The sequence below is a fragment of the Phyllobates terribilis genome, unplaced genomic scaffold (assembly GCF_046119375.1).
Source record: "Phyllobates terribilis strain yellow unplaced genomic scaffold, ASM4611937v1 Scaffold_10__3_contigs__length_209671492, whole genome shotgun sequence".
Classification (NCBI taxonomy): Eukaryota; Metazoa; Chordata; class Amphibia; order Anura; family Dendrobatidae; genus Phyllobates; species Phyllobates terribilis.
In genome coordinates, this window is record NW_027362770.1 from 147,115,131 (window position 1) to 147,140,454 (window position 25,324).

Sequence of the window (25,324 nt, forward strand, 5' to 3'; positions counted from 1 at the left end):
CTGCAAGTGGCTGATTGGTGGGGGTGGCAGGTGTCGGACCCCCAAGGATCTGACATTGATAACCCATCCTAAGGATAGGCCATCCATATTTAAGTAGTGGATGACCCCTTGAACCAGAATTGGAAGAGTTATTACATACTACCTGTGTTTTCCTTTCTGGACATGGTATGTGTAAGGTTGTCACCATTTCACCCAAAAATACCAACGGAAAAAAAAAAGAGTAGAGTGACTTCATGCAAATACTTTATCGAATATCCCTGAAGTCTAGAGTGCTAAATACATGAATATACCTGAAGTCTAGAGTGCTAAATACATGAATACCAACTTCCCTGGTGGTCTAGAGAAGTGCTGGATATAATGAAATTGTCCCTGGTGGCCTATGACATGAAAGTGGTTATTGCTAAAATCCCCAGTAACTACATTAGTGAGGGGTTCATTTTTCATTCCCTGGTGGTTTAGTGTGGTGAAGGTGTTAAAAACTATGGGCACCTTTGAAATTGAAAAAAATATTTTCACTTATGTTAGTAGCTGTCTTTAGTTAATACCATTGCAAGTTTCAATCTACAATCTTTGTTTTTTGATTCACTTTCGGGCGCCTGCTATGCATTGTGCAGTTTCTGACTTTTATTTTGTAGGAGTGTCTTTCCCAGTAATGTAGGCTGGATGTGTCAACTGATGATGAGCAACAGGTCAACTAGTGATGAGCGGAAGTGCTCGCTACTCCAGTTTTCATCGGGTATGCACCGAGGTTTGCTGGAGCTTGAGTGACATGTTCGAGTCCCCACCCCGCATGTTTCACGTTTATTAGCCAAAAAAATATGCGGGGATTGCTTGACATACACGGGCAGTCATCACGTGTTTTTTGGCTTTCTAATGTCCGCAAAACATGCTGCGCGGGGATTCGAATATGTCGCTCGAGCACCTGCTAACCTCTGTGCGTACCCGAGCACCCGATGCAAACTTGAGTAGCGAGCACTTGCGCTCATCACAGCTTCTATCCTGCAATTCCCTCTTCATGTTACCTTCTATTTAGCATCTTTTCTTTTGGCCTTCTTGAGGTACTTTCCTCCTTTCCATACTATTCAGATCTCTATAGACTCCCCCTTCACTCCCTGTTGTTATCTCTAATAGTGTTGAGCTAATTTGTTTGACAGAGTTATCTGGCAAATCAGGGATGTTCGTGGGCGGAGCCTATTTTTTTGCGCGAACAAGCTGGAATCCCAAACAGGAACCCGAATTTGTTCGGCATTTCAAATTTGGGTTCGACACTAATCTCTTAACACTGAGAGAAGGGGCGGAAAAGCAAAAAGAGCCGTCAGAACCAGGAACAGGATCTCTAGACTGATTAGTAACATTTTTCCAGAGCACTCAGCTAGATAAAGAACTTGAATACTCTGCAAAAGTAAAATGATAGAAAGTTTTTAATGAAGATAATTTAGAAAGTTGGCTAACGTTTCATATTGTAAGCAAGTGAACACTGAAAATATTGTGCAAGGGGATCTTGAAAACCAAATTACTACAGAAGCTAAATAAACTGAGCAATAAAGATACATTTTTAACGTTATAACGTTAGTCTCAGAAAACTGGAATATTCCTTTAAATATGTAAATCACACTTGAACAATACACAAGTGCCTCATCTGTCTTTGGACTAAAAGTCCCAGCAATGCTATCTTGTATAAAACCCACCACTGGTCAGTGTAATGCAGGGGTGAGCCCACCTGCTGGGTGTTTGCTCTACAACAGCTGTAGTACCGCAGGTTGCTCAACCCTGATTTAGAGCAACCAGCAAATGGTTAGATAGGTAATGCAGGAGTGAGCAACCTGCAGCACTACAGTTGTTGTGAAACTACAACTCTCAGCATGCCCTGACAGTGAGAAGTTGATCTCTGTATTATCTAGATCAGCAGCTTGTTAGCTATAATATAGGAGTAAGCAACCTGTGGCATTTAAAAGAGGACCTGTCACTTGAGCAAAAAGAATTAGTTAAAAACCTTGTAAGAATCCCTGAGCTCCCCTCATTCTGTCGCTTTCATCCGTTTTGTGCTGTGTCACACCATTGCAGAGATATTCACATTTGTTTCTTCTGAAGCTCACTATGTGAAATCTCAGCTTTCAGTCCAACTGGGAGTTTTGTTTGGGGGCAAGTGCTTTCGACCCTCCCTGTCAGACTGGGAGGTGAAAGCACACGCCCCCAGAAAAGACTCGGAAGAAACGCCCAGTTGGACTGAAAGCTGAGATTTCACATACTGCTCTAGTGGAGAAACAAGTGTGAATATATCTGCAATGGAGCGACAGCGCAAAATGGAAAAAAGCTGCAGAATCAGGGGAGATCAGGGATTTTTACAAGGTATGTGACTCAATTTTTCTTGAAAGTGACAGGAGCTCTTAAAGCTGATGAGAAACTGTGGTTGTTCACACCAGCTGTAGTGGCGCAGGTTGCTCACCCCTACTTTGAGTCTATGCTGGTCATTATAATTCAGGGGTGAGTAACAGCTGTAGTGCCGCAGGTTGCTCACCCCTACTTTATTGAGTCTATGCTGGTCATGATAATGCAGGGTTGAGTAACAGCTGTAGTGGCGCAGGTTGCTCACCCCTACTTTATTGAGTCTATGCTGGTCATAATAATGCAGGGGTGAGTAACAGCTGTAGTGCCGCAGGTTGATCACTATTATTGTTTCTAATCAGCTGCTAGTCATTATAATGCAGGGATGAGCCACCTGTGGCTGTCAGGGCATGCTGGGATTTGTAGTTTTGCATCAGCTGAAGTGCTTCAGGTTGCCAGCTCATTTTGCAATCACAATAAAAGGATGATATAAAAGTAGTTTGTGAGGAAATACAAGGGGGATAAACAATGGCGCTTGTGTTCTTCCCCCCCGGACAAGTGTCTGCCTCTTGCACAATAGCGATGAAAGCGCACAGTGTTGGGCGAGTTCCCTCATAAAGAAGTCGTCCCTCCTGTAAGTACATTCCCATTTAAAATGACCAACTAATTGGCAAGGAGTAGCCGCGAATGAGGCTCCTTTTCATCCTCTAGGGTCTTCGTCCGTGTCCCCCGTCCCATCTATGAATTCCGTATTAAATGCTCATTTGGAGGTAAGCAAATATTTAGATCCCCCCTCTCCTTCCTTCCTCGCGCTCAATGAGTGACCCCCCGACCTCCCAGCACATTGTTCAGCGAGCGCTGCTGACTTTCTCTCCCTCCCCATTTATGGCACAGAATAAAATTACAGTTCTCCACTAAGCATAGCATTATTTTTTATTTGTGCAGTATGTGTGTTTTGTCAAGTTCCTGCGGTTGCTTTATAACAGGGCCGGAGCATTGTGAGGATTTCAATTAATCAGCTCTTTTGTGTTCTTAACGCTATGCAAATGTATTACTCCGCGCCTCTCACGGGCTTCTGGGAACGCTGCGCTGCAGATGTATTGTCTCCTTCATAAGTTTTAAGTAGAAGCCGAAGATCAGTTCACTTCTCTGTTTAACTAGGAAGCGGAAAAAAAGTGTTTGTGGTTTGTTTTCTCCACTTATTTTATACTACATGGTGTCTCTTTAGCTGTTTTTGTGGCAGGTTAATGAAATATATTGGTGAATAATAGCTTATATCGAATTATATTATTACCCTTTAATTAAAAAGAAATATACGTTATAATATTTTACAATTTAAAGCGAGTTATAAATAAATATCAATTATTAATATTGATAGCAAATTTAAAAAAAAATTATCCTTGGTCCATTTCTGGTGTATCCTGAAAACATGATTTAAGGTTGTTGGTTTTTTTATATTGTGTTCAAACTAATGTAAATAGAAGTAAAATAACATATTGGATGTAATACACAGATTTAATTATATAACACAAAAAAATAGCAATATTACCAATGTGAGTGGTGTAAATCGTCCAAGCGCTAGGCCAGATGCACATTTTGCTGTCTTGGTATATAATTTTATTTAAAAAAATGTATAGGTATGTGTCTGTGTTTATTATATATAATCAATATCCATACTAATATATATGTGTGTGTGTGTGTGTGTATATATATATATATATATAGATAGATAGATAGATATATACATACATACAGAATATCTCTCTCTCGAGATAGATATATATATATTTCTTTTTAAGGACCAATGTCTACTGTTTAATAGTTTTGCAATTTAAAAAATTTAATAAAAATACAACATTTTAGAGATTCACTCAGATTTTCTATTTGATGGCCGCTCGTACCGGGCATTAATAGCTCTTAATTTTAATATTAGCCCTGTAAGTATTCATTACCTTCAAACTATAACTTATTCTAAGCTCATTCGGCCTTTTGTGTCCTCCGGTATTAAACGCGGTCAGCTATGACTGGTGTTGCCGCACAGTCAGCGGAGCAGAATAAGTGAATTATTTACTTGTGTCACTCGGCCTCTTGATGTAATGAAATGCACAGCTGTGTTAGATCTGCGGATGGATGTGTAGATCCCATTGTTCAGGAGTCAGCAGAGGGTAGGAGCCGCTATGATGGAGAGTCCCCACTTCTTTCTGCTGTTTTGCTTTTCTGTGTCGATTTCATGGTCCTTTTATCACTCACTTTCACACAAAACAAACAGCACAGCGACTGTCTGCTATGGGAACCGCTCTGGCACATAAAAGGGGTTCTCAGGGGTTGGCGTATTCCATGGTACCTTCAGCTTAGGTTTTGGTTCGCATTGTGAAGTACGGCTTAATAGAAACTTCAATTTTCAGCCTCGTCTTTCTTAGATATCGTGCTATTTTGTTTTATTTTTAGGTTCTTTTTTTTCGTTGTTACACCTTAAGGGTTTAGTTTGGGTAATTAGGATGCAACCGTGATCATCAGGGCATTTTTAGTTCGGGTTCCAACCAGATTCCTATGTCAATAACATGGATATCTATCTTGTGAGGTTTTCTTCCTCCCATATCTAGTGACGCGCCCCTGGGCCTGTGTCGCGCTGCGTTGCGCACGCGGGAGCTTACCCGGAGCCGGATCTCTTGAGGGTTGTAGTCCCGTGGCGGTGACCCGGTCCGTGCCCAGGGAGTCAAACTGAGCGGCGATGTAACAGCGGTAGATGCAGGACGACTACGCCACCCGTTGAATGCAGCTATGGAGCTGCCGCTGCAGGACAGTCCGCTGAGGCCGGTGGATGGATGGTGCAGCGTAGATGGTATAACCCCCAACGGGAGGGGTATGGCCTCAGGGCAGCAGATGTGGATGATAGGGGTAGCAGGAACCACTCAGAGACGGTGCGGTGTAATTCAGGGTCTTTACTGGTAACAACGATAGACCCTCCCGGAGTACTTGCTAGTGAACGGGGCCTGCTCAGTCCTTGAGCAGATGGGATCTCCCCTGGCCAGGCGGAGTTGTAGGCCTCCCAAACTGACTGTACTCTTCTGGCTACCTTGCTAGAAGCGGATATAAGTAGCCCACGTCCCTGAGTGTACCGTGTGGTGCTCACCCGTATGGCCGGTGACTCGGGGCCTTCTAATGGCTTCCGCTCCACGATGGCGGTGATGGTCCCACGCGTATGACCGTGCCTTCGGGTTTCTGGGCCTGAGGACCTGAAATCCCCTGCCGGTCGGCTTCTGCTGCTGGGTAAGAGTTAGTCCCCACAGCCTCGGACGCCGGGTCCGGTAAGAAAGCTTCTCAGTCAGGGCGAGCTCTGCAGCTGCCAGCCCCTGACTCGTAGTAGTATTGCTTCTGCTGTTTCTTGTCTCTACTCTCCTTGACTGCTAACCCTGCTTCAGCCCCGGGTTTATATAGGGGAAGTTCTTCCCCTCCCAAGACTGGGCAGGAGGTGTGGCATGCACAGGATCCCTGACCAAAGGACCTCCCACCTGCTCTCAGACATAACATTACATTACTGTGGAAACCAGACCCCTGGGGTGCCACACTAGCATTCTTCAATGTTTCTAAATACTGTAGAATTTTATTTTCCATAAATTATAAAAAACACCTTAAGAAAATAAAATAATGTCAAAAATCATCAAAGCATAGGATGGTTGTTAACGAAGTATAAGAGGGTCCTAAAATGTTACAGGTGTTTGCCATATCTATTATACTCTTGCACTGTATTGGTAAAATCGTTGGAATCATTTTATGGGGCAGAGGTTTTTGTGCAACTTTGAAATATACTCAAAAAGCTCTAAATAGAGAGATTTATCTGTGCGCTTAAACATGTAAAATGACCCACAATTTAGTGTCTATATCATGGCTTCATCCATCTGTACCCTTTTAAGGGGTTGTCCACTATTCGGACCACCCCTTCTCAATCTGTATGTAAAATAATAGCTGTTCCAGCAGTGTCGGCATTGGATCTCCCGAGGCTTCCGTGACATTGTCATGAGATCCCTGCAGCCAATAAGTGGCTGCTTCACTCTCCCCTCCTTCGGACATAACTGACATTCAGAGGAAGCCGAAGCCAGTTCCAACACCACTGGCATCGGAGAGGAGCATAGCTGCTATTTTACTTGGGGTAAACATATTGATTGAGAAAGGGTTTTACAAGTAGTGGACAACACCTTTTAAGGTTCTAGTTCTACAATCAAACTTCGATGACCATAGTTTCATAGTTTTAAAGTTAAAACAAGACAAAAGTCGATCGAGTTCACCCTATACCCTACCATGTTGGTCCATAGGAAGGCAAACACTCCATGAGGCAAATGTCAATTGCCCCATATTAGGGGGAAAATTCCTTTCCGTCTCCACATACGACAATCACACTAGTTCTCTTGATCAACGACCATCACAGAATTTAGTACCCATAACCTGTAATGTTTTATCATCCAGGCCCTCCCTCAACTTTTTTAATGAATCAACCATTACAATATCATGTGGCAGGAAATCTCACTACTCGTACAGCAAAGCATCCTTTGCCTCTCTGCTTGCACAGTAAAGAATCTTCAACTGTGATGATTAAAGCTTTTCTTCTGCTAGACATAGAGGATGCCCTCTTGTCACCATTGCAGGCATAGGTGTTTAAAAGATCAGGCCTAGTGGTGGTATAAAGGGGCTTATTGTAACATGTATGTTTTCATTTTTTTAATATTTTTTTTCTGCAGGTGTATGTGGATTAATAGTTCAGCAGGAAGATATGCCATTTTGCGAAACGGGTATCTGCCCTGATATTATCATGAATCCTCATGGCTTCCCATCTCGTATGACCGTAAGTGTTACCGTATTGATATTTCTTATGGATTTTTTTTTCCTTGGAGTTTTATATAATGGTGCAGAAATTAGTTTGAACAAATTGGTGTACATGTGAATTGTGCTGCTGTTTCTTCAGGTAATTCAGATTTTTTTTTTTTAACTGCGTTTGACCCTCCCATAGACTATAAATGTCTGAACAGTCCATACTTTACTTTGCACTGACATTCTAAAATGTCAAGGTAGAGTAAGTAGCTTGCAAGACATTATGAAGCTGTGGGGGCAATGAGCTTGTTGTTTGATACAACCCCCCAAACAAAAGCCAAACAAGGTTTATTACCATGTCTGCCCTCAATGCTGAACGAGCGCTGGTGTATACAGATTTGTAACCACTGACAGTGCTTCCTCCTCCGGACCCAGGTATCATGTGATGGCTGAGTATGGGAAGAAAACAGGAGCTGCTGGGTCCTAAAAAGAAAGGCAGGTGGCTGAATTTTCCATTTACTGGGTCTAATATACCAGCTCCAGTTACAGGGGAAATCGGTAATCAACAGAATGTATGAAAGTTCCATTCCAGCGTTTTTTTTAAATTTCACCACAACTTGGGTATCAGTAATACATATTCCGTGTGTGGCGTAAAATAATCTTCACCGTCTTCTATTGTTTCTTGTGCTGCTCCGGTCTTTCTCCGCCATTTTGTGACCGCAGGTCAGACTTTTGGGAAATCACTGACAAACTGTTAATTTAGCTCCGAATATAAGTCTTTGAGAGCCTCGTTCTAAGTCTCACAGGCTTACATTGAGAAGTTACTTCTGGTCTACACGAAAAACACTGGAGTAAACAGGATAGTCACAACTAATACCTTAGCCTCTGGGAACATTTTTTAAAAATGCGGTATTTTACTACATTAGAATGCTCCCCAGCGGTCTTTAAAGACTTCGTGGGGGACACGGTTTGTAAATTTAATGAAAATCAATAAAGCAAGAAACATGAAGCTGGTGAAATAAGTATTGAACATGTCACCAGTTTTCTAAATAAATATATTTATAAAGGCGCTGTTGACATGAAATTCTCACCCGCTATTGGTAACAACCCATCCAATCCACATAGGCAAAGAAATCAAATCATAGATGTCCATAAATTGAGTTATGTGTAATAATGAGAAATGACACAGGGTATCAATTATTGAACACATGGCGAGAGGTGCAATAAGCCATTGAAATTCATGACACCTGCTGAAATCTATCAGTAATTAGAAAGCAATCCTACCACTCAGTGAAACATTTCAGCTGGTTCAACAGATGGCCTATAAATAGATGTTTCATTACCAAGGTGCCACACAAGAAACCTCTCACGATGGGTAAAACCAGTGAGCTGTCTCAAGATCTTCGCAACCTTATTGCTGGAAAACATACTGATGGTATTGGTACAGAAGAATTTCTGAAGGTTGCAGTGAGAACTGTTGAGGCCATAATCTGAAAGTTGAAAGAACATCATTTCACCATAAACCGGCCACGACCAGGTGCTCCACCCAAGATTTTAAACACAGGAGTGAAAATAATTATCAGAAGAGTTGTCCAGGAGACAAGGATCACCTATGGAGAGCTACAGAAGGACCTTGAATCAGAAGGTATTATTGTTTCAAAGAAAGCAATAAGTAATGCTCCATGGCCTGTATGCACGCTCACCTTGCAAGACTTAATTGCTGAACAAAAAGCATGTTCAAGTGTGTTTAAAGTTTGCTCAACAGAATTTATACAAGCTTATGAAATACTGGGAAAATATAGTCTGGTCAGATGAGACCAAAATTGAACTCTTTGGATGCCATACTACATACCATGTTTGGAAGCCAAAAGTCACTGCATATCACCCCAAAAACACCATACCAACAGTGAAGTTTTGAGGTGGGAACCTCATGGTGTGGGGCTGTTTTCAGCATACGGCACTGGCAAACTTCATATGATTTCAGGAAAGATAAATGGACGAATGTACTGAGACATTCTTGCTAAAAATCTGCTGCCATCTACCAGGATGATGAAAACGAGGGTGGACAATTCAGCAAGACAATGATCCCAAACATACAGCCAAGGAAACTCTCAATTGGTTTCAAAGAAAATAAAGCTGCTAGAATGGCCGAGCCGATCACCGGACCTGAATCCAATAGAAAATTTATGGAAGGAACTAAAGCTCAGAGTTTATAGAAAGAGCCCACGGGACCTTCAGGATTTGAAGAGTGTTTGTGTGGAAGAATGGGCCAAAATCACACCTGAGCAATACCTGCGACTAGTTTCTCCATACAGGAGGCGTCTTAAAGCTATCATCACCAACAAAGGATTTTGTACAAAGTAATAAATTTCAGTAAGTGTGTTCAATACTTTTTCCCTGTGTCATTTCTCATTATGACACACACCTTAATTTATTTACATCTATGATTTGATTTCTTTGCCTGTGTGGATTGGATAGTTTACCAACATCTGGTGAGAATTTCCTGTCAATAGCACCTTTAGAAATATATTTACTTAGAAAATTGGTTTAGTGTTCAAGACTTATTTCACCCGATGTATAAATATCCTCGAAAAAAAGACACTGCCTAGCCGAATAACTGCTTATATCCCTGCCCCCAGCTAAAAAAAAAAAAAAGGTCCAATATATAACAATAATTTCTATGAGACAAGGAATGCAATTTAAAGGGTTTTTTATTGGTCTTATGTTGTAAAAAAAAAAACAAAACACACATTTCCTATTTCTCTTTGCATTTTCCCTTGTTAGCAGAAAAAAATCACAAAACTTAAGCCCTATATTGTGAAAAAAGGCAAAAACTATTTGAATATCCAAAAGAGAGAATTTTTTAGTGCCGCTAAAACCGCATGAACAATAAAATTCGAAAATGTGCTTGGTTACAAATGGGGGGAAATGGCCTGGACCTTAACTAGTTAATATGAAATACGTGAGTGGTATGCCAATTTTGATCTCAGTTTGGAGTAAGATGCGCCAACTCTACTAATAGGCCAATAAACTTGGCGCATTTTTCAGCTGCTCATGCACCAACATCAGAAAATGCATTATTCATGGCTGGTTGACTACTTATTGCAATAGCTTAGCCAGCCCCCTTCTTTGTCTGTGCATCTGTGAGAGAGGGGGGGCTGGCCTAGCTTTTGAAATGAATCCGTACACAGACTCCCCTCACACACACCACAGATGACACTGGCAACTGAGAAAAAAAACAAAACCTAGAGATTGGGACGTTGTATATTTTCTTTATATATTTCCACCACAAGAGGGAGCCCTATGAAAACATATTTAGTGGGTGTGTCTTCATTAAACTCTCCTGATTGGTGACTGCATTTTGTCTGAATTTTATCATTATTTTTTAACTTTATGACTGTTCTAACAGAAGATCGAATAGGGCCAAGCATCTATCGGATATTTCTGACATGTCCGTACCATAACTAACAGATGGAACAACCCCTTTAAAGTCCCAAATTTTTTTCAGGAATGTTCTACGGAGTCTGGCAGGCAATGGGTAGTTTCCAAGCCCATGAGGCTGCTTATTGGGGGCAGAATCCTGTTAACGTGAAACTAATAAACCCCCGGCTGTTAGTACCGTTGACTTTGGAGACTTTGTGATCAGGGAGTGACATCAAGTCCCTGTAAGAAGTATGAGCAGTAATCCAGAGCAATGTTATTTGTCACGGTGTATAAGATTGCGGGGGTCTCTGGATCGCAATTATTAGGAGATAACCGTCAGACTGAAGAAATGTCATTTAGTGTGCTTATTACACAGCTGTGATCTTTAACCCTTAGGATTTTAAGACTTCTATAAAATGATAAAATAAAATAATTAAAAATGTAATTGGTGCATCTACTAAACTGCATCTGTCAACTGTCCCTCTATTACTTTTTATATTTCTCTTTTATAAGGGATATGTAAAGGTTATATTTCTGTTTACTGCTCGAGTGCGTCTAAATTAAAAAATGAAAAAACTTTGTAATTGGTCTTGGTTAAATATCTTCTATCGTTTTGTTTATACTTCTGATGTAGATTCTATGAGTATCCATGGCAACAGACTACAAACAAACCCTCTGTGTAGTCTGAATCGGCAATTCTATGTTACTTTTTTTTTCCCATTTGCCAACCTTTTCTTCTTAGTAGGGTAGAGAATGTGGTGTAGGCATGGATACACATGGCTGTGGACCTGAAGCTGAAGGATGTCACTTTTTTGTTAATGGCAATTTCTATTACCCAGAATTCCCTGAAACATTTCTCTGCATGTCTCTACCCAGGTCGGGAAATTGATTGAACTATTAGCCGGAAAGGCCGGGGTCCTCGATGGAAGATTTCACTATGGAACAGCTTTTGGGGGCAGCAAAGTAAAGGATGTATGTGAAGATCTCATTCGATATGGTTATAATTACCTGGGAAAGGATTTTGTAACATCTGGGATAACTGGGTAAGAACTTGCAATAACTGGTTTCTTAAAAATGCCAAAGACTTGACAAAAGTTTTGCCATTTGCTTCGCTAGCCAAGATTCTGATATACCAATCTCCTCTTCTCCATAGATTCTGGTTGCGATTAAACTATTATTTGTGCTGTTCCTCTTTTGTTCCTCCTGGAAATGATTTATAAATTGACCACTAGACACAAATACTCCCTATACACTGTGAACCAATGATTGAAAAATTTCAGATTATATAGACAAACACTCTATTGACAAGGCAAATCGTAACACCCAGTTGCCATAAATTTCCAGGAGGAATAACCGAGGAATTGAAAAAAAAATATTTTTATAGAGGCTTCAAAATGTTGGTGGATGTTTTACATTGTAATGAAAAATAAACAAAGTAGCACACTGTAACGCTGAGTATGTAAATATGAATAGCATTACTGCTATAGAAAATTGAAATAAATAAGAAATTTTAGCGCATGTAAATATGAAGTATGAAGTATGAATAGCATTACTGCTGTAGAATATAGAAATAAATAAGAAATCTTAGCGCATAAATTGGCCAATTCATGTGTACCTGACAGCCGCGGTAACGCCTTACCGCGGCTGTCAGGTACACATGAATTGGCAAATTTATGTGCTAAGATTTCTTATTTATTTCTATATTCTACAGCAGTAATGCTATTCATACTTCATATTTACATGCGCTAAAATTTCTTATTTATTTCAATTTTCTATAGCAGTAATGCTATTCATATTTCATACTTCATATTTACATACTCAGCGTTACAGTGTGCTACTTTGTTTGTTTATTGTACATGGAGGTAGCTCCTCTTAGTAGGCACCTGTTCACACCTATTTCTTGTAGTGGAAGTGCCGTCATTTTCTTTGTTACATTGTAATTAAGACTTTGCTGTATGTATTTGTACTCCTTTTGTAGAGAACCTCTAGAGGCTTATATTTACTTTGGCCCTGTGTACTACCAGAAGCTGAAGCACATGGTGTTGGATAAGATGCATGCCCGAGCAAGAGGACCCAGAGCTGTTCTCACAAGGTAAGGTAGCAAAAAGTTTTGCAGGACCCTGGTCCAACGGCCATGTTGGTATCCTCCTACTGACCAAGTGCTTGGCCCTGGGCTCAAATCCACAATATTGTAGATTTCTGGCAGAGGATTAAAGCTCCTGTAATCTAGCAGGAGCACGTTGAGTGTCTGGCTGTTAGACACAGCTGGGGACCCTGGCAAGTAGACAGAAGCAGTTTACTACCACTTCTGTCTTCTATTTTACCAGTTTCTTAGCACTCAATGAACACTACTTAGTTTATGACTTGGTGATCACATGATCGCTAGGTGTACGCAGGTGTATCAGAGCTCCTGGGTCCTTACAGACCCAGATCAGCTGTGTCCGTGACATTTGGAACTTCAGGGGGCGGGACGGGGCTTTTTTTCCTCTGTAACTGTTTCTCCTATGAATGCCCCAGTTACAGTGGGAAAAAAAATCAATACAGTAAAAATAATTCTCCACACATCTTTGATCTTTTGGTGAGCAAGCTTATCAAAAAATATATATACGTGCAAAAAAAAAGTAATAAAGTAAAAAGTCTCCACAACAAGAAAAAACAGATTTTTTTTCACATAAAATTTATTTTATTATATACATGTAAGAAAAAAACAAACAACCTAAACCAAAAATCATTTTTTTCAATATTTGCGTCGCAAAAACAAAAGAATTTATATGTACCTCAAAACAGTGAGAGAAAAAATTACAATTTGTCTGAAAAATACTACACAAAGTATATTAAAGAAAAAAAAAGACATGACTATTAATTGTACACTGATTAGGCTACATATCTTGTAAGTGGATTACTGCTATAGCTGATCTTGGGATCCTGCCCAGATTCTACTAGACAGGCGTGTTTATTGAAATCCAATCCCTCAGCCTTGATTTGAGTGCACGGTCCTCCGTGTCGGGAGAGGTGACCTGACAGCATCTGTTCCAGACATGTGCAGAAAAGGCTCCGGACAGAGCCGCTGTCAGTGAAAGCTGTGACCATGTCTCCTGTGTGCTGCTGTCGGCTATGGCAGTGGAGGTATTCCAAAGCAAATACCATCACAGATTATTTTTTTTGTTTTACCAAACAATATCTAAAAATTGTGACTTTTGTTAATTTTACACCGAAATCTTTTTATTTTTTTTAAAACGTGGAAAAAAATGTGCATAATAATGTGTTCCTATTTAAAATCACTGTGAAGCGAATGTAAAAAGCATTTTTTACATTTTGGAGTGGAGTACTAAAACTTTGTGTGAACGTGCCCTTAGTTTTATATTCTCCTCAATCATAGGAGTATGAGACGCACACTTTTTAGCAAGATTTTTTTCTTGCTAAAAAGTGCGCCTTAAAGTCCTAAAAATACAATATGTGTATCTATATATTGCTTCATGGTTTTCTAAGCTTAAAGTGGTTAAACAAAAGGAACGTATGTACAGCAAGTTATTTTGACATTGCTGTGCTTTTGTTCACAATTTTTAACATTTATTGAGCCCTTTGTCAGGCGGAATCCGTCTGAAAAAGAGTTTTTTGCACATACTCTTAGGGACGTTACTCAATCTTGTCGGTACTATATGTATATGTTGTCACAGTAGGAATTATGTTAGTGATATTTGTGCAAAGTTCTTTGTGCATCTGAAGTTCTTTTTTTTGTGCGCGGAGGGTCCTAAGTGCAAATAGCTATTCCAATATATTATCATGAGCATGACATCCGTGTCAGCAGGAGTTACTGGAGTGGGTGCGAGTTATGTGACGTTTGTCAGACCGCGTCACGTCATTGTGAGTGATGTGGAAAGGAGTGTCATGAGTGTGTTATCAGTGTTTGCTACATCAATGTGAGTGTTGCTAGTGACATTGGGGAGAACATCATTGTCGTCAGTACGAGCGTGAGTGATATCAGTGAATAGTGTAGCACATTAATTGCACAGATATAGAATTCGCATATACTCACACTGTGCAATGTCTCTGTAAAGTACACCTCTGATTACAGTTTTCTGCCGTTTCCCCAGGCAGCCTACTGAAGGGCGATCCCGTGATGGTGGATTGCGCCTTGGAGAAATGGAACGTGACTGCTTAATCGGTTACGGGGCCAGTATGCTGCTACTGGAGAGGCTGATGATTTCCAGCGATGCCTTTGAGGTCGATGTTTGCGGACAGTGTGGATTACTTGGTTATTCCGGCTGGTAAGTGTCTGTATCTAAAAAGATTGTCCTGCAAGAAAGTATTTACCCCGTTGGACCATGTTTTAGGCACAATCCCCTTCCTCCTAGTCATCAGTTTGAGGGTTGTGGAGGACTCCAGTTTATCAACCCCTACAGATGATGCAGGAGATCTAGAGTTTGTTTTCCTGTACAGTTCACATATAAAAAGTGGGTCCTGTTAAATTTCTACGAACTTAAGGAAAGTGGTCGGTGACCAAGTTGGAACTTGTGAATACAGAGCGTAAATATGTCTTCTGCTATTATTATTATTGTCATGCCCATCATAATTCTAATTATCCCCCCCATTGTTATTCTCACCTCCAAGTGCTCTCTACTACTAAAGCTATTGTTACTCTAGGCACCACTGAAGCCACCATTGTTTTGGCCGCAGCTGCCGCCGCGTGCCCTGGCTGCCGCCGCGTGCCCTTGCTGCCGCCGCCGGGTGCCCTGGCCGCCGCCGCCGGGTGCCCTGGCCGCCACCGTAACAATCACACGCCAGTGATCACTAAAGTACTTGATACACATTAGACTATTGTGTATAGAGTCCTCCTGACTGTCCCCCGATTGAAGTTGGGGGGACAGAAGGATCTGGCATGTCTGATTTGGGACTGCCAAACCTTTTGTTATTGAAGAGAGAAGCCATCGACTGAGATGTCTGGCGGCGGCTCTCAGAGAGCACAGGAGCGCTCAGCCAGCTTGGCGTTCCTGTGTATGGGCAATCGGGAGAGAGCTGTTGGTCCAAGGGGGCATTAGTGTGCAAATTACTCACCAGTCACTCTCACCACTCATATCAATATCACTATTACCACCAATTTAATAATTATGGTGATGTCCTGGAGGGAGAGTTTGGTGTCGGCAGTCTGTGAGGGTAGCCATATATGTGTCAATGTGCGGTCAACACAAGCGAGCCATGCCAATTACTGTTACCCGACGCCGCCATCATTCTCATTATCCCCCTCCAACCTCAATCACACATTCCTCATCACTGATTTTTGTGACTTGTTTCCTGATCACTGTGTATATATCTCATCAGGTGCCATTACTGTAAGTCCTCCTGCCACGTATCTTCTCTAAGGATCCCCTATGCCTGCAAACTCTTGTTCCAAGAACTACAGTCGATGAATATCATACCCAGGCTAAAGCTGTCAAGATACAACGAGTGACCATTATCCTACAGACCTCGGGCTTCTTGTTAAAAATGCATAAAACGGTGAGACGTGAGGATGACGGCTGAGCCGGTGTGCCGCAGGCACTGATTTATTCATGTAGGACTGGCTTTGTGCCACAGGTACAGGATGACGAATATTTGGATTTCAGTATGTAAGAGAAGTGCATCTCATAAACTTCTGTGTTATATGTAAAATTATAAATGTTCAGAGAACATTGATGTGAGATGTTATTTTGATTTATTTATGATCATAGATTTATGATCATAATCACTGCCAAACTTCAATAAAAAATAAAAAACCTCTCCCGTCTTGGCTCGGTTGTTAATTTTTCCCAATTATAGGGGCTCTAGAAATAATCTATCTAGGCTTCATTTGTCAAAACTAGAGCACAGGCCTTGATGTCCATAGCAACCAATCACTGCACAGCTTTTATTTTTCCAGAGCTATTTGTGAAATGAAAGCTGAGTTCTGATTGGTTGTTACGGGCAACCAGACCTGTTTTAATGCCTTTATGTTTTTTTCTATGATAGAGTGAGATGTATGACATGATTTGTAAATTATTCAGTGTCTTCTCCAAGATCCTATCCCAATATGTTGTAAGTGTAATAATATTAGCCAATACCTCCAATTAAAAATGTTATGCAGTTCTTCTGATTCGCTATATCGCTTGCCCCATGTGCAGGACATTGTAGTAGCTTACATATCTATGGTTATAATTACTCATATAGTGACAGTTGGCTGTAAGTGTTTGTAACCATGGGTACCTAAGCTACTGCAATTCCCTGTACATGGGGTAAGCGACATAGAAATGTAGTATAGTTCTTCTGATTCACTATGTCGCTTACCCCATGTACAGGGTATTGCGGTAGCTTAGGTATCCATGGTTACGATCACTTACAGCCAACTGTCACTATATGAGTGGTTGTAACCATGAATACCTAAGCTACTGCAAAGCCATGGCCTAAGCGATATAGCGAATCAGAAGAACTGCACTACATTTCTAATTGGACGTATTGGCTAATATTATTACACCTACTACATATTGGGATAGGATCTTGGAGATGGGAATATCCCTGTATGGTTTGCTTCTAGGAAAGATGAATGACAACCATTTTGGCTGTGTATCATCCCAGAGTGCGGGCACCAAATATGTCGCTTTATTAAGTGCCACCATATTTGATTTCCGTGGTGTTCATACATACATATATATATATATATATATATATATATATATATACAGTGCCTACAAGTGGTATTCAACCCCCTGCAGATTTAGCTGGTTTGATAAGATGCAAATAAGTTAGAGCCTTCAAACTGCAAACGAGAGTAGGTTTTATGAACAGAAGCATAAATCTTACAAACCAAAAAGTTATGTTGCTCAGTTGAAATTTATTAAATTTTAAACATAAAAGTGTGGGTCAATTATTATACAACCCCTATGTTTAATATTTTGTGGAATAACCCTTGTTTGCAATTACAGCTAATAATCGTCTTTTATAAGACCTGATCAGGCTGGCACAGGTCTGTGGAGTTATCTTGGCCCACTCCTCCATGCAGATCTTCTCCAAGTTATCTAGGTTCTTTGGGTGTCTCATGTGGACTTTATTCTTGAGCTCCTTCCACAAGATTTTCAATTGGGTTAAGCTCAGGAGACTGACTAGGCCACTCCAACACCTTGATTTTTTCCCTCTTGAACCAGGCCTTGGTTTTCTTGGCTGTGTGCTTTGGGTCGTTGTCTTGTTGGAAGATGAAATTACGACCCATCTTAAGATCCTTGATGGAGGAGCGGAGGTTCTTGGCCAAAATCTCCAGGTAGGCCGTGCTATCTATCTTCCCATGGATGCGGACCAGATGGCCAGGCCCCTTGGCAGAGAAACAGCCCCACAGCATGATGCTGCCACCACCATGCTTGACTGTAGGGATGGTATTCTTGGGGTCGTATGCAGTGCCATCCAGTCTCCAAACGTCACGTGTGTGGTTGGCACCAAAGATCTCGATCTTGGTCTCATCAGACCATAGAACCTTGAACCAGTCTGTCTCAGAGTCCTCCAAGTGATCATGAGCAAACTGTAGACGATCCTTGACATGACGCTTTGAAAGTAAATGTACCTTACGGGCTCGTCTGGAACGGAGACCATTGCGGTGGAGTACGCTACTTATGGTATTGACTGAAACCAATGTCCCCACTGCCATGAGATCTTCCCAGAGCTCCTTCCTTGTTGTCCTTGGGTTAGCCTTGACTCTTCGGACAAGCCTGGCCTCGGCACGGGAGGACACTTTCAAAGGCTGTCCTGGCCGTGGAAGGCTAACAGTAGTTCCATAAGCCTTCCACTTACGGATGATGCTCCCAACAGTGGAGACAGGTAGGCCCAACTCCTTGGAAAGGGTTTTGTACCCCTTGCCAGCCTTGTGACCCTCCACGATCTTGTCTCTGATGGCCTTGGAATGCTCCTTTGTCTTTCCCATGTTGACCATGTCTGAGTGCTGTTCACAAGTTTGGGGAGGGTCTTAAATAGTCAGAAAAGGCTGGCAAAAGAGATCTTTAATCCACACATGTGAAGCTCATTATTCTTGGTGCCTGAACTACTTCTTAATACTTTAGGGGGACCAAACAGAATTCTTGTAGCTTGAGGGGTTGAATAATAAATGACACTCTGAATTAACTTTTAACGTTTAAAAAAAACAAAAAAGGAAAAAACAAAAACAAAAGTTGCTGCAGTGCATTTCCCACTTCCAGGCTGATCTACCGTACGAATGTCACAATGCCTAGTTAATTCCGCATGTGTCAACCAGCTAAATCTGCAGGGGGTTGAATACTACTTGTAGGCACTGTGTATATATATATATATATATATATATATATATATATATATATGTATGTATATGTATGTATATGTATGTATATGTATGTATATGTATGTATATGTATGTATATGTATGTATATGTATGTATATGTATGTATATGTATGTATGTATATGTATGTGTGTATGTATATGTATGTATATGTATGTATATGTATGTATATGTATGTATATGTATGTATATGTATGTATATGTATGTATATATATGTATATGTATGTGTATGTATATGTATGTATATATATATGTATGTATGTATGTATATGTATGTGTATATATATGTGTATATATATGTATATGTATATATGTATATATATGTATATATATGTATATATATATGTGTGTGTGTGTGTATATACAGTATGTGTATATATGTAAATATATATATACTAGATGGTGGCCCGATTCTAGCGCCAAAATCGCTGATTGGTCGCGGCCGGCAACCGCGACCAATCAGCAAAGCGGTCTTGAAATTTGGCGACTATATCGCTGATTGGTCACGGCCGGCGGTCGCGACTAATCAGCAGAGCGGGGTTTAAATTTTGCGCCAATAATGCTGATTGGTCGCGGCCAGCGAACGTGACCAATCAGCCGAGCGGGGTTTAAATTTTGCGCCAATAATGCTGATTGGTTGCGGCCGGCGGTCGTGACCAATCAGCAGAGCGGTGTTTAAATTTGGCGCCAATAATGGTGATTAGTCGCGGCCGGCAATTTGGCGCCAACAATGCTGATTGGTCGCGGTTGCCGGCAGCGACTAATCAGCAGAGCAGGGTTTAAATTTGGCGCCAAAATCGCTGATTGGTCGCGGTGGCCAGCCGCGACCAATCAGCAGAGCGGTGTTTAAATTTGGCGCCAATACTGATGATTGGTTGCGGTCGCCGTCCGCGACCAATCAGCAGAGCGGGGTTTAAATTTGGCGCCAATACTGCTGATTGGTCGCGGAAGCCAGACGCGACCAATCAGGACAGCGGTGTTTAAGTGTGGAGCCAAGATCGGTGATTGGTCGCGGCCGATATTTAAATTTGGCGCCCAAACCGGTGATTGGTCGCGGGCAGCGTCCGCGACCAATCGGCACAGTAGTGTTTAACTTTTGCGGCAAGATCAGTGATTGGTCGGGATACTTCTGCTGCGAGCGCCCGCTCATGTCCCGGGTTCTCGCAGCGGAAGTATCCGCACAGGCAGCGCCTCTGACATCCATGCGGCTAGGGTGTGAAGGGAGGACCGGGGAGCGGCGCTGACATCCAATTGGTTGCGGCCGCTATTTAAATGTGCCGCACAAATCGGTGATTGGTCGCGGTCTTGGCCCGCGACCAATCACTGATCTTACCTCAAAAGTTAAACACTACTGTGCCGATTGGTCGCGGACGCTGCCCGCGACCAATCACCGGTTTGGGCGCCAAATTTAAATATCGGCCGCGACCAATCACCGATCTTGGCTCCACACTTAAACACTGCTGTGCTGATTGGTCGCGGACGCTATTTAAATGTGGCGCCAAAATCGGTGATTGGTCGCGCCCAGCGTCGGCGACCAATCAGCACAGTAGTGTTTAACTTTTGCGGTAAGATCAGTGATTGGTCGGGTCCGAAGACCGCAACCAATCATCGAATCGTCTTGGTGAGGACCGGGGAGCGGCGCTGCCTGTGCGGTTACTTCCGCAGCGAGAACCCGGGACATGAGCGGGCGCTCGCAGCAGAAGTATCCCGACCGTCAGCGCCGCTCCCCGGTCCTCCCTTCCGCATGGAGGTCAGCGACGCCGGCGGTCCTTCCGCTGCTACCGGCCGGGAGATGAGCGCCTCGCGCCATTCATCTCTCGGCTGCATCTCCGTCCCGCAGATGGGTCCGGCGGTCGGGGTCCTTCTGCTGTTACCGGCCGGGAGATGAGCGCCTCGCGCCATTCATCTCTCGGCTGCATCTCCGTCCCGCAGATGAGCCGCTAACGGCCGCCATCTTTTTTCAGAAATCCCGCGGCGCTGATTGGCCGCTGCCGGACCAATGAGCAACCCGGGATTTCCAGGACAGACTGAGAGACAGACGGGATAAGACAATTATATAGTAGATAATATGTACAGTACAGACCAAAAGTTTGGACACACCTTCTCATTTAAAGATTTTTCTGTATTTTCATGACTATGAAAATTGTACATTCACGCTGAAGGCATCAAAACTATGAATTAACACATGTGGAATTATATACTTAACAAAAAAGTGTGAAACAACTGAAAATATGTCTTATATTCTAGGTTCTTCAAAGTAGCCACCTTTTGCTTTGATGACTGCTTTGCACACTCTTGGCATTCTCTTGATGAGCTTCAAGAGGTAGTCACCGGAAATGGTTTTCACTTCACAGGTGTGCCCTGTCAGGTTTAATAAGTGGGATTTCTTGCCTTATAAATGGGGTTGGGACCATCAGTTGTGTTGTGCAGAAGTCAGGTGGATACACAGCTGATAGTCCTACTGAATAGACTGTTAGAATTTGTATTATGGCAAGAAAAAAGCAGGTAAATAAAGAAAAACGAGTGGCCATCATTACTTTAAGAAATGAAGGTCAGTCAGTGCGAAAAATTGGGCAAACTTTGAAAGTGTCCCCAAGTGCAGTTGCAAAAACCATCAAGCGCTACAAAGAAACTGGCTCACATGAAGACCGCCCCAGGAAAGGAAGACCAAGAGTCACCTCTGCTTCTGAGGATAAGTTTATCTGAGTCACCAGCCTCAGAAATCGCAGGTTAACAGCAGCTCAGATTAGAGACCAGGTCAATGCCACACAGAGTTCTAGCAGCAGACACATCTCTTCAACAACTGTTAAGAGGAGACTTTGTGCAGCAGGCCTTCATGGTAAAATAGCTGCTAGGAAACCACTACTAAGGACAGGCAACAAGCAGAAGAGACTTGTTTGGGCTAAAGAACACAAGGAATGGACATTAGATCAGTGGAAATCTGTGCTTTGGTCTGATGAGTCCAAATTTGAGATCTTTGGTTCCAACCACCGTGTCTTTGTGCGACGCAGAAAAGGTGAACGGATGGACTCTACATGCCTGGTTCCCACCGTGAAGCCTGGAGGAGGAGGTGTGATGGTGTGGGGGTGCTTTGCTGGTGACACTGTTGGGGATTTATTCAAAATTGAAGGCATAATGAACCAGCATGGCTACCACAGCATCTTGCAGCGGCATGCTATTCCACCCAGTTTGCGTTTAGTTGGACCATCATTTATTTTTCAACGGGACAATGACCCCAAACAAACCTCCAGGCTGTGTAAGGGCTATTTGACCAAGAAGAAGAGTGATGGGGTGCTACGCCAGATGACCTGGCCTCCCCAGTCACCAGACCTGAACCCAATCGAGATGGTTTGGGGTGAGCTGGACCGCAGAGTGAAGGCAAAAGGGCCATCAAGTGCTAAGCATCTCTGGGAACTCCTCCAAGATTGTTGGCAGACCATTTCCGGTGACTACCTCTTGAAGCTCATCAAGAGAATGCCAAGAGTGTTCAAAGCAGTCATCAAAGCAAAAGGTGGCTACTTTGAAGAACCTAGAATATAAGACATATTTTCAGTTGTTTCACACTTTTTTGTTAAGTATATAATTCCACATGTGTTAATTCATAGCTTTGATGCCTTCAGTGTGAATGTACAATTTTCAAAGTCATGAAAATACAAAAAAAAAAAAAAAAAAAAAAAAAAAAAAAAATCTTTAAATGAGGTGTGTCCAAACTTTTGGTCTGTACTGTGTGTGTGTGTATATGTATATGTATGTGTGGAGAGAGATATATATATATATATATATATATATATATATATATATATATATATATATATATATATATATATATATATATATACATACATACATACATACACACTGCTCAAAAAAATAAAGGGAACACTTAAACAACAGAATATAACTCCAAGTAAATCAAACTTCTGTGAAATCAAACTGTCCACTTAGGAAGCAACACTGATTGTCAATCAATTTCACATGCTGTTGTGCAAATGGAATAGACAATAGATGGAAATTATTGGCAATTATCAAGACACCCTGAAGAAAGGAGTGGTTCTGCTGGTGGGGACCACAGACCACATCTCGGTACCAATGTTTTCAGGCTGATGTTTTGGTCACTTTTGAATGTTGGTTGTGCATTCACACTCGTGGTAGCATGAGACGGACTCAACAACCCACAGAAGTTGCTCAGGTAGTGCAGCTCATCCAGGATGGCACATCAATGCGAGCTGTGGCAAGAAGGTTTGCTGTGTCTGTCAGTGTAGTGTCCAGAGGCTGGAGGTGCTACCAGGAGACAGACCAGTACACCAGGAGACGTGGAGGGGGCCGCAGGAGGGCAATAAACCAGCAGCAGGACCGCTACCTCCGCCTTTGTGCAAGGAGGAACAGGAGGAGCACTGCCAGAGCCCTGCAAAATGACATACAGCAGGCCACAAATGTGCATGTCTCCACAAACGGTTAGAAACAGACTCCATGGGGGTGGTATGAGGGCCCGATGTCCACAGATGGGGGTTGTGCTCACAGCCCAACACCGTGCTGGACACTTGGCATTTGCCACAGAACACCAGGATTGGCAAAGTCGCCACTGGCGCCCTGTGCTCTTCACAGATGAAAGCAGGTTCACACTGAGCACATGTGACAGACGTGACAGAGTCTGGATATGCTATGGAGAGCGACCTGCTGCCTGCAACATCCTTCAGCATGACCAGTTTGGCAGTGGGTCAGTAATGGTGTGGGGTGGCATTCCTTTGAAGGGCTGCACAGCCCTCCATGTGCTCGCCAGAGGTAGCCTGACTGCCATTAGGTACAGAGATGAGATCCTCAGACCCCTTGTGAGACCATATGCTGGTGCGGTTGGCCCTGGGTTCCTCCTAATGCTGGACAATGCCAGACCTCATGTGGCTGGAGTGTGTCAGCAGTTCCTGCAAGATGAAGGCATTGAAGCTATGGACTGGCCCGCCCGTTCCCCAGACCTGAATCCGATGGAGCACATCTGGGACATCATGTCTCGCTCCATCCACCAACGTCACGTTGCACCACAGACTGTCCAGGAGTTGGCGGATGCTTTAGTCCAGGTCTGGGAGGAGATCCCACAGGAGACCATCCGCAACCTCATCAGGAGCATGCCCAGGCGTTGTAGGGAGGTCATACAGGCACGTGGAGGCCACACACAATACTGAGCCTCATTTTGACTTGTTTTAGGGACATTACATCAAAGTTGGATCAGCCTGTAGTGTGTTTTTCCACTTTAATTTTGGGGGTGACTCCAAATCCAGGCCTCCATTGGTTAATAAATTTGATTTCCATTGATGATTTTTGTGTGATTTTGTTGTCAGCACATTCAACTTTGTACAGAACAAAGTATTCAATGAGAATATTTCATTCATTCAGATCTAGGATGTGTTATTTCAGTGTTCCCTTTATATTTTTGAGCTGTGTATATATGTGTATATAATTATGTGTATGTATATATGAAAGGCTATGAAGTAACCATTGCACAGCATCTGCTCTGCACCATTCCTCAGTTATTCCTCCTGGAAATATATTATGCGGACCTGTCAGCTCTCCTAACATGTCTGCTTAGTTGATAACAATTATGATATATATTTTCTTAGTACTCTACCCTGTGACATTTTATGTATTCCCCCTGGCAATGTATGAAGGATAGCGCTACATGGCGACTTTGGCCGCTATAATTATTACACAGTCTAGGTTCGCTCGGTGCCACTACTACATCGGTGCGCTATACGAGTGAATGGGGTCTCATTGTGAAACCTATACATCCGCGACTGCAACAAGCAAGCCACAAAAATAATCACTCCATTGGACTTTTTACGACTTGTATAGGCCGAGCATTGTGACCCCATTCACTTGTATAGCGCTGACTTGTATCAGCGGCACCGAGCGAACTTGGTGTAATGTCTGTCATGCCCCCAGTCGCCGAGTAGCCCCAGCCTAAATTGAATTAACAGTGTTAGAAATATCATCGTCAAGTCAGATTCAGACTGTCAGAATATTCCCAGGTAATCCTAATCATGTGTCATTTATTTATGAAGCCATCGTATGGCGTTAACCTGCTGTCGAACTGAAAAATTGCATGCATCTGAATTGGACTCCTATCAAAATGGCCTTCCATTGTCCGCATCGCTTGGACTGTCAGCGTGGGTAGGAAACGCCTTAAAAAAAGGGAAATGAGAACAAATAGATGTCAAGTTTTTTGCTGGTTTTAGGATGAAAATGCCATTTGTTTCCACAAGGGGGCAGTGTTGGGCATTCGTATGTCATACTGTCCACATCAGCGAGAATCTGGACTCGTAGGAACCAAGAACGAGCTTTATTCCAAAAATGGCTTATTTTAAGGCTTGGACTATAGGGCAAATTTTATTGCATGTTGCACTTCAACGTTGCTTGCATTAAAACCTGATTACAATCCATCTGCCAGAAGGAGATCGGAAAAAATCT

The 25,324-nt window shown here is 42.4% G+C and overlaps 1 protein-coding gene across 2 annotated transcripts in view; it reads left to right on the plus strand.

Annotated features, from left to right (window-relative positions):
* The window catches only part of LOC141164538 (DNA-directed RNA polymerase III subunit RPC2), a 169,317-nt gene extending 153,038 nt beyond the window's left edge, over positions 1-16,279 (plus strand). The window contains exons 24-28 of one of the 2 annotated variants that reach the window (XM_073649906.1): positions 7,062-7,165; positions 11,431-11,597; positions 12,533-12,646; positions 14,649-14,822; positions 15,874-16,275. In XM_073649906.1, coding sequence (XP_073506007.1) covers positions 7,062-7,165; positions 11,431-11,597; positions 12,533-12,646; positions 14,649-14,822; positions 15,874-16,003 — 689 coding nt within the window. In that variant the 3' untranslated portion in view covers positions 16,004-16,275. Of the gene's footprint in view, positions 1-7,061; positions 7,166-11,430; positions 11,598-12,532; positions 12,647-14,648; positions 14,823-15,873 lie in introns of both variants that reach the window. The other variant, XM_073649907.1, reaches the window with a different exon arrangement.
* The last annotated feature ends 9,045 nt before the right edge of the window (positions 16,280-25,324 follow it).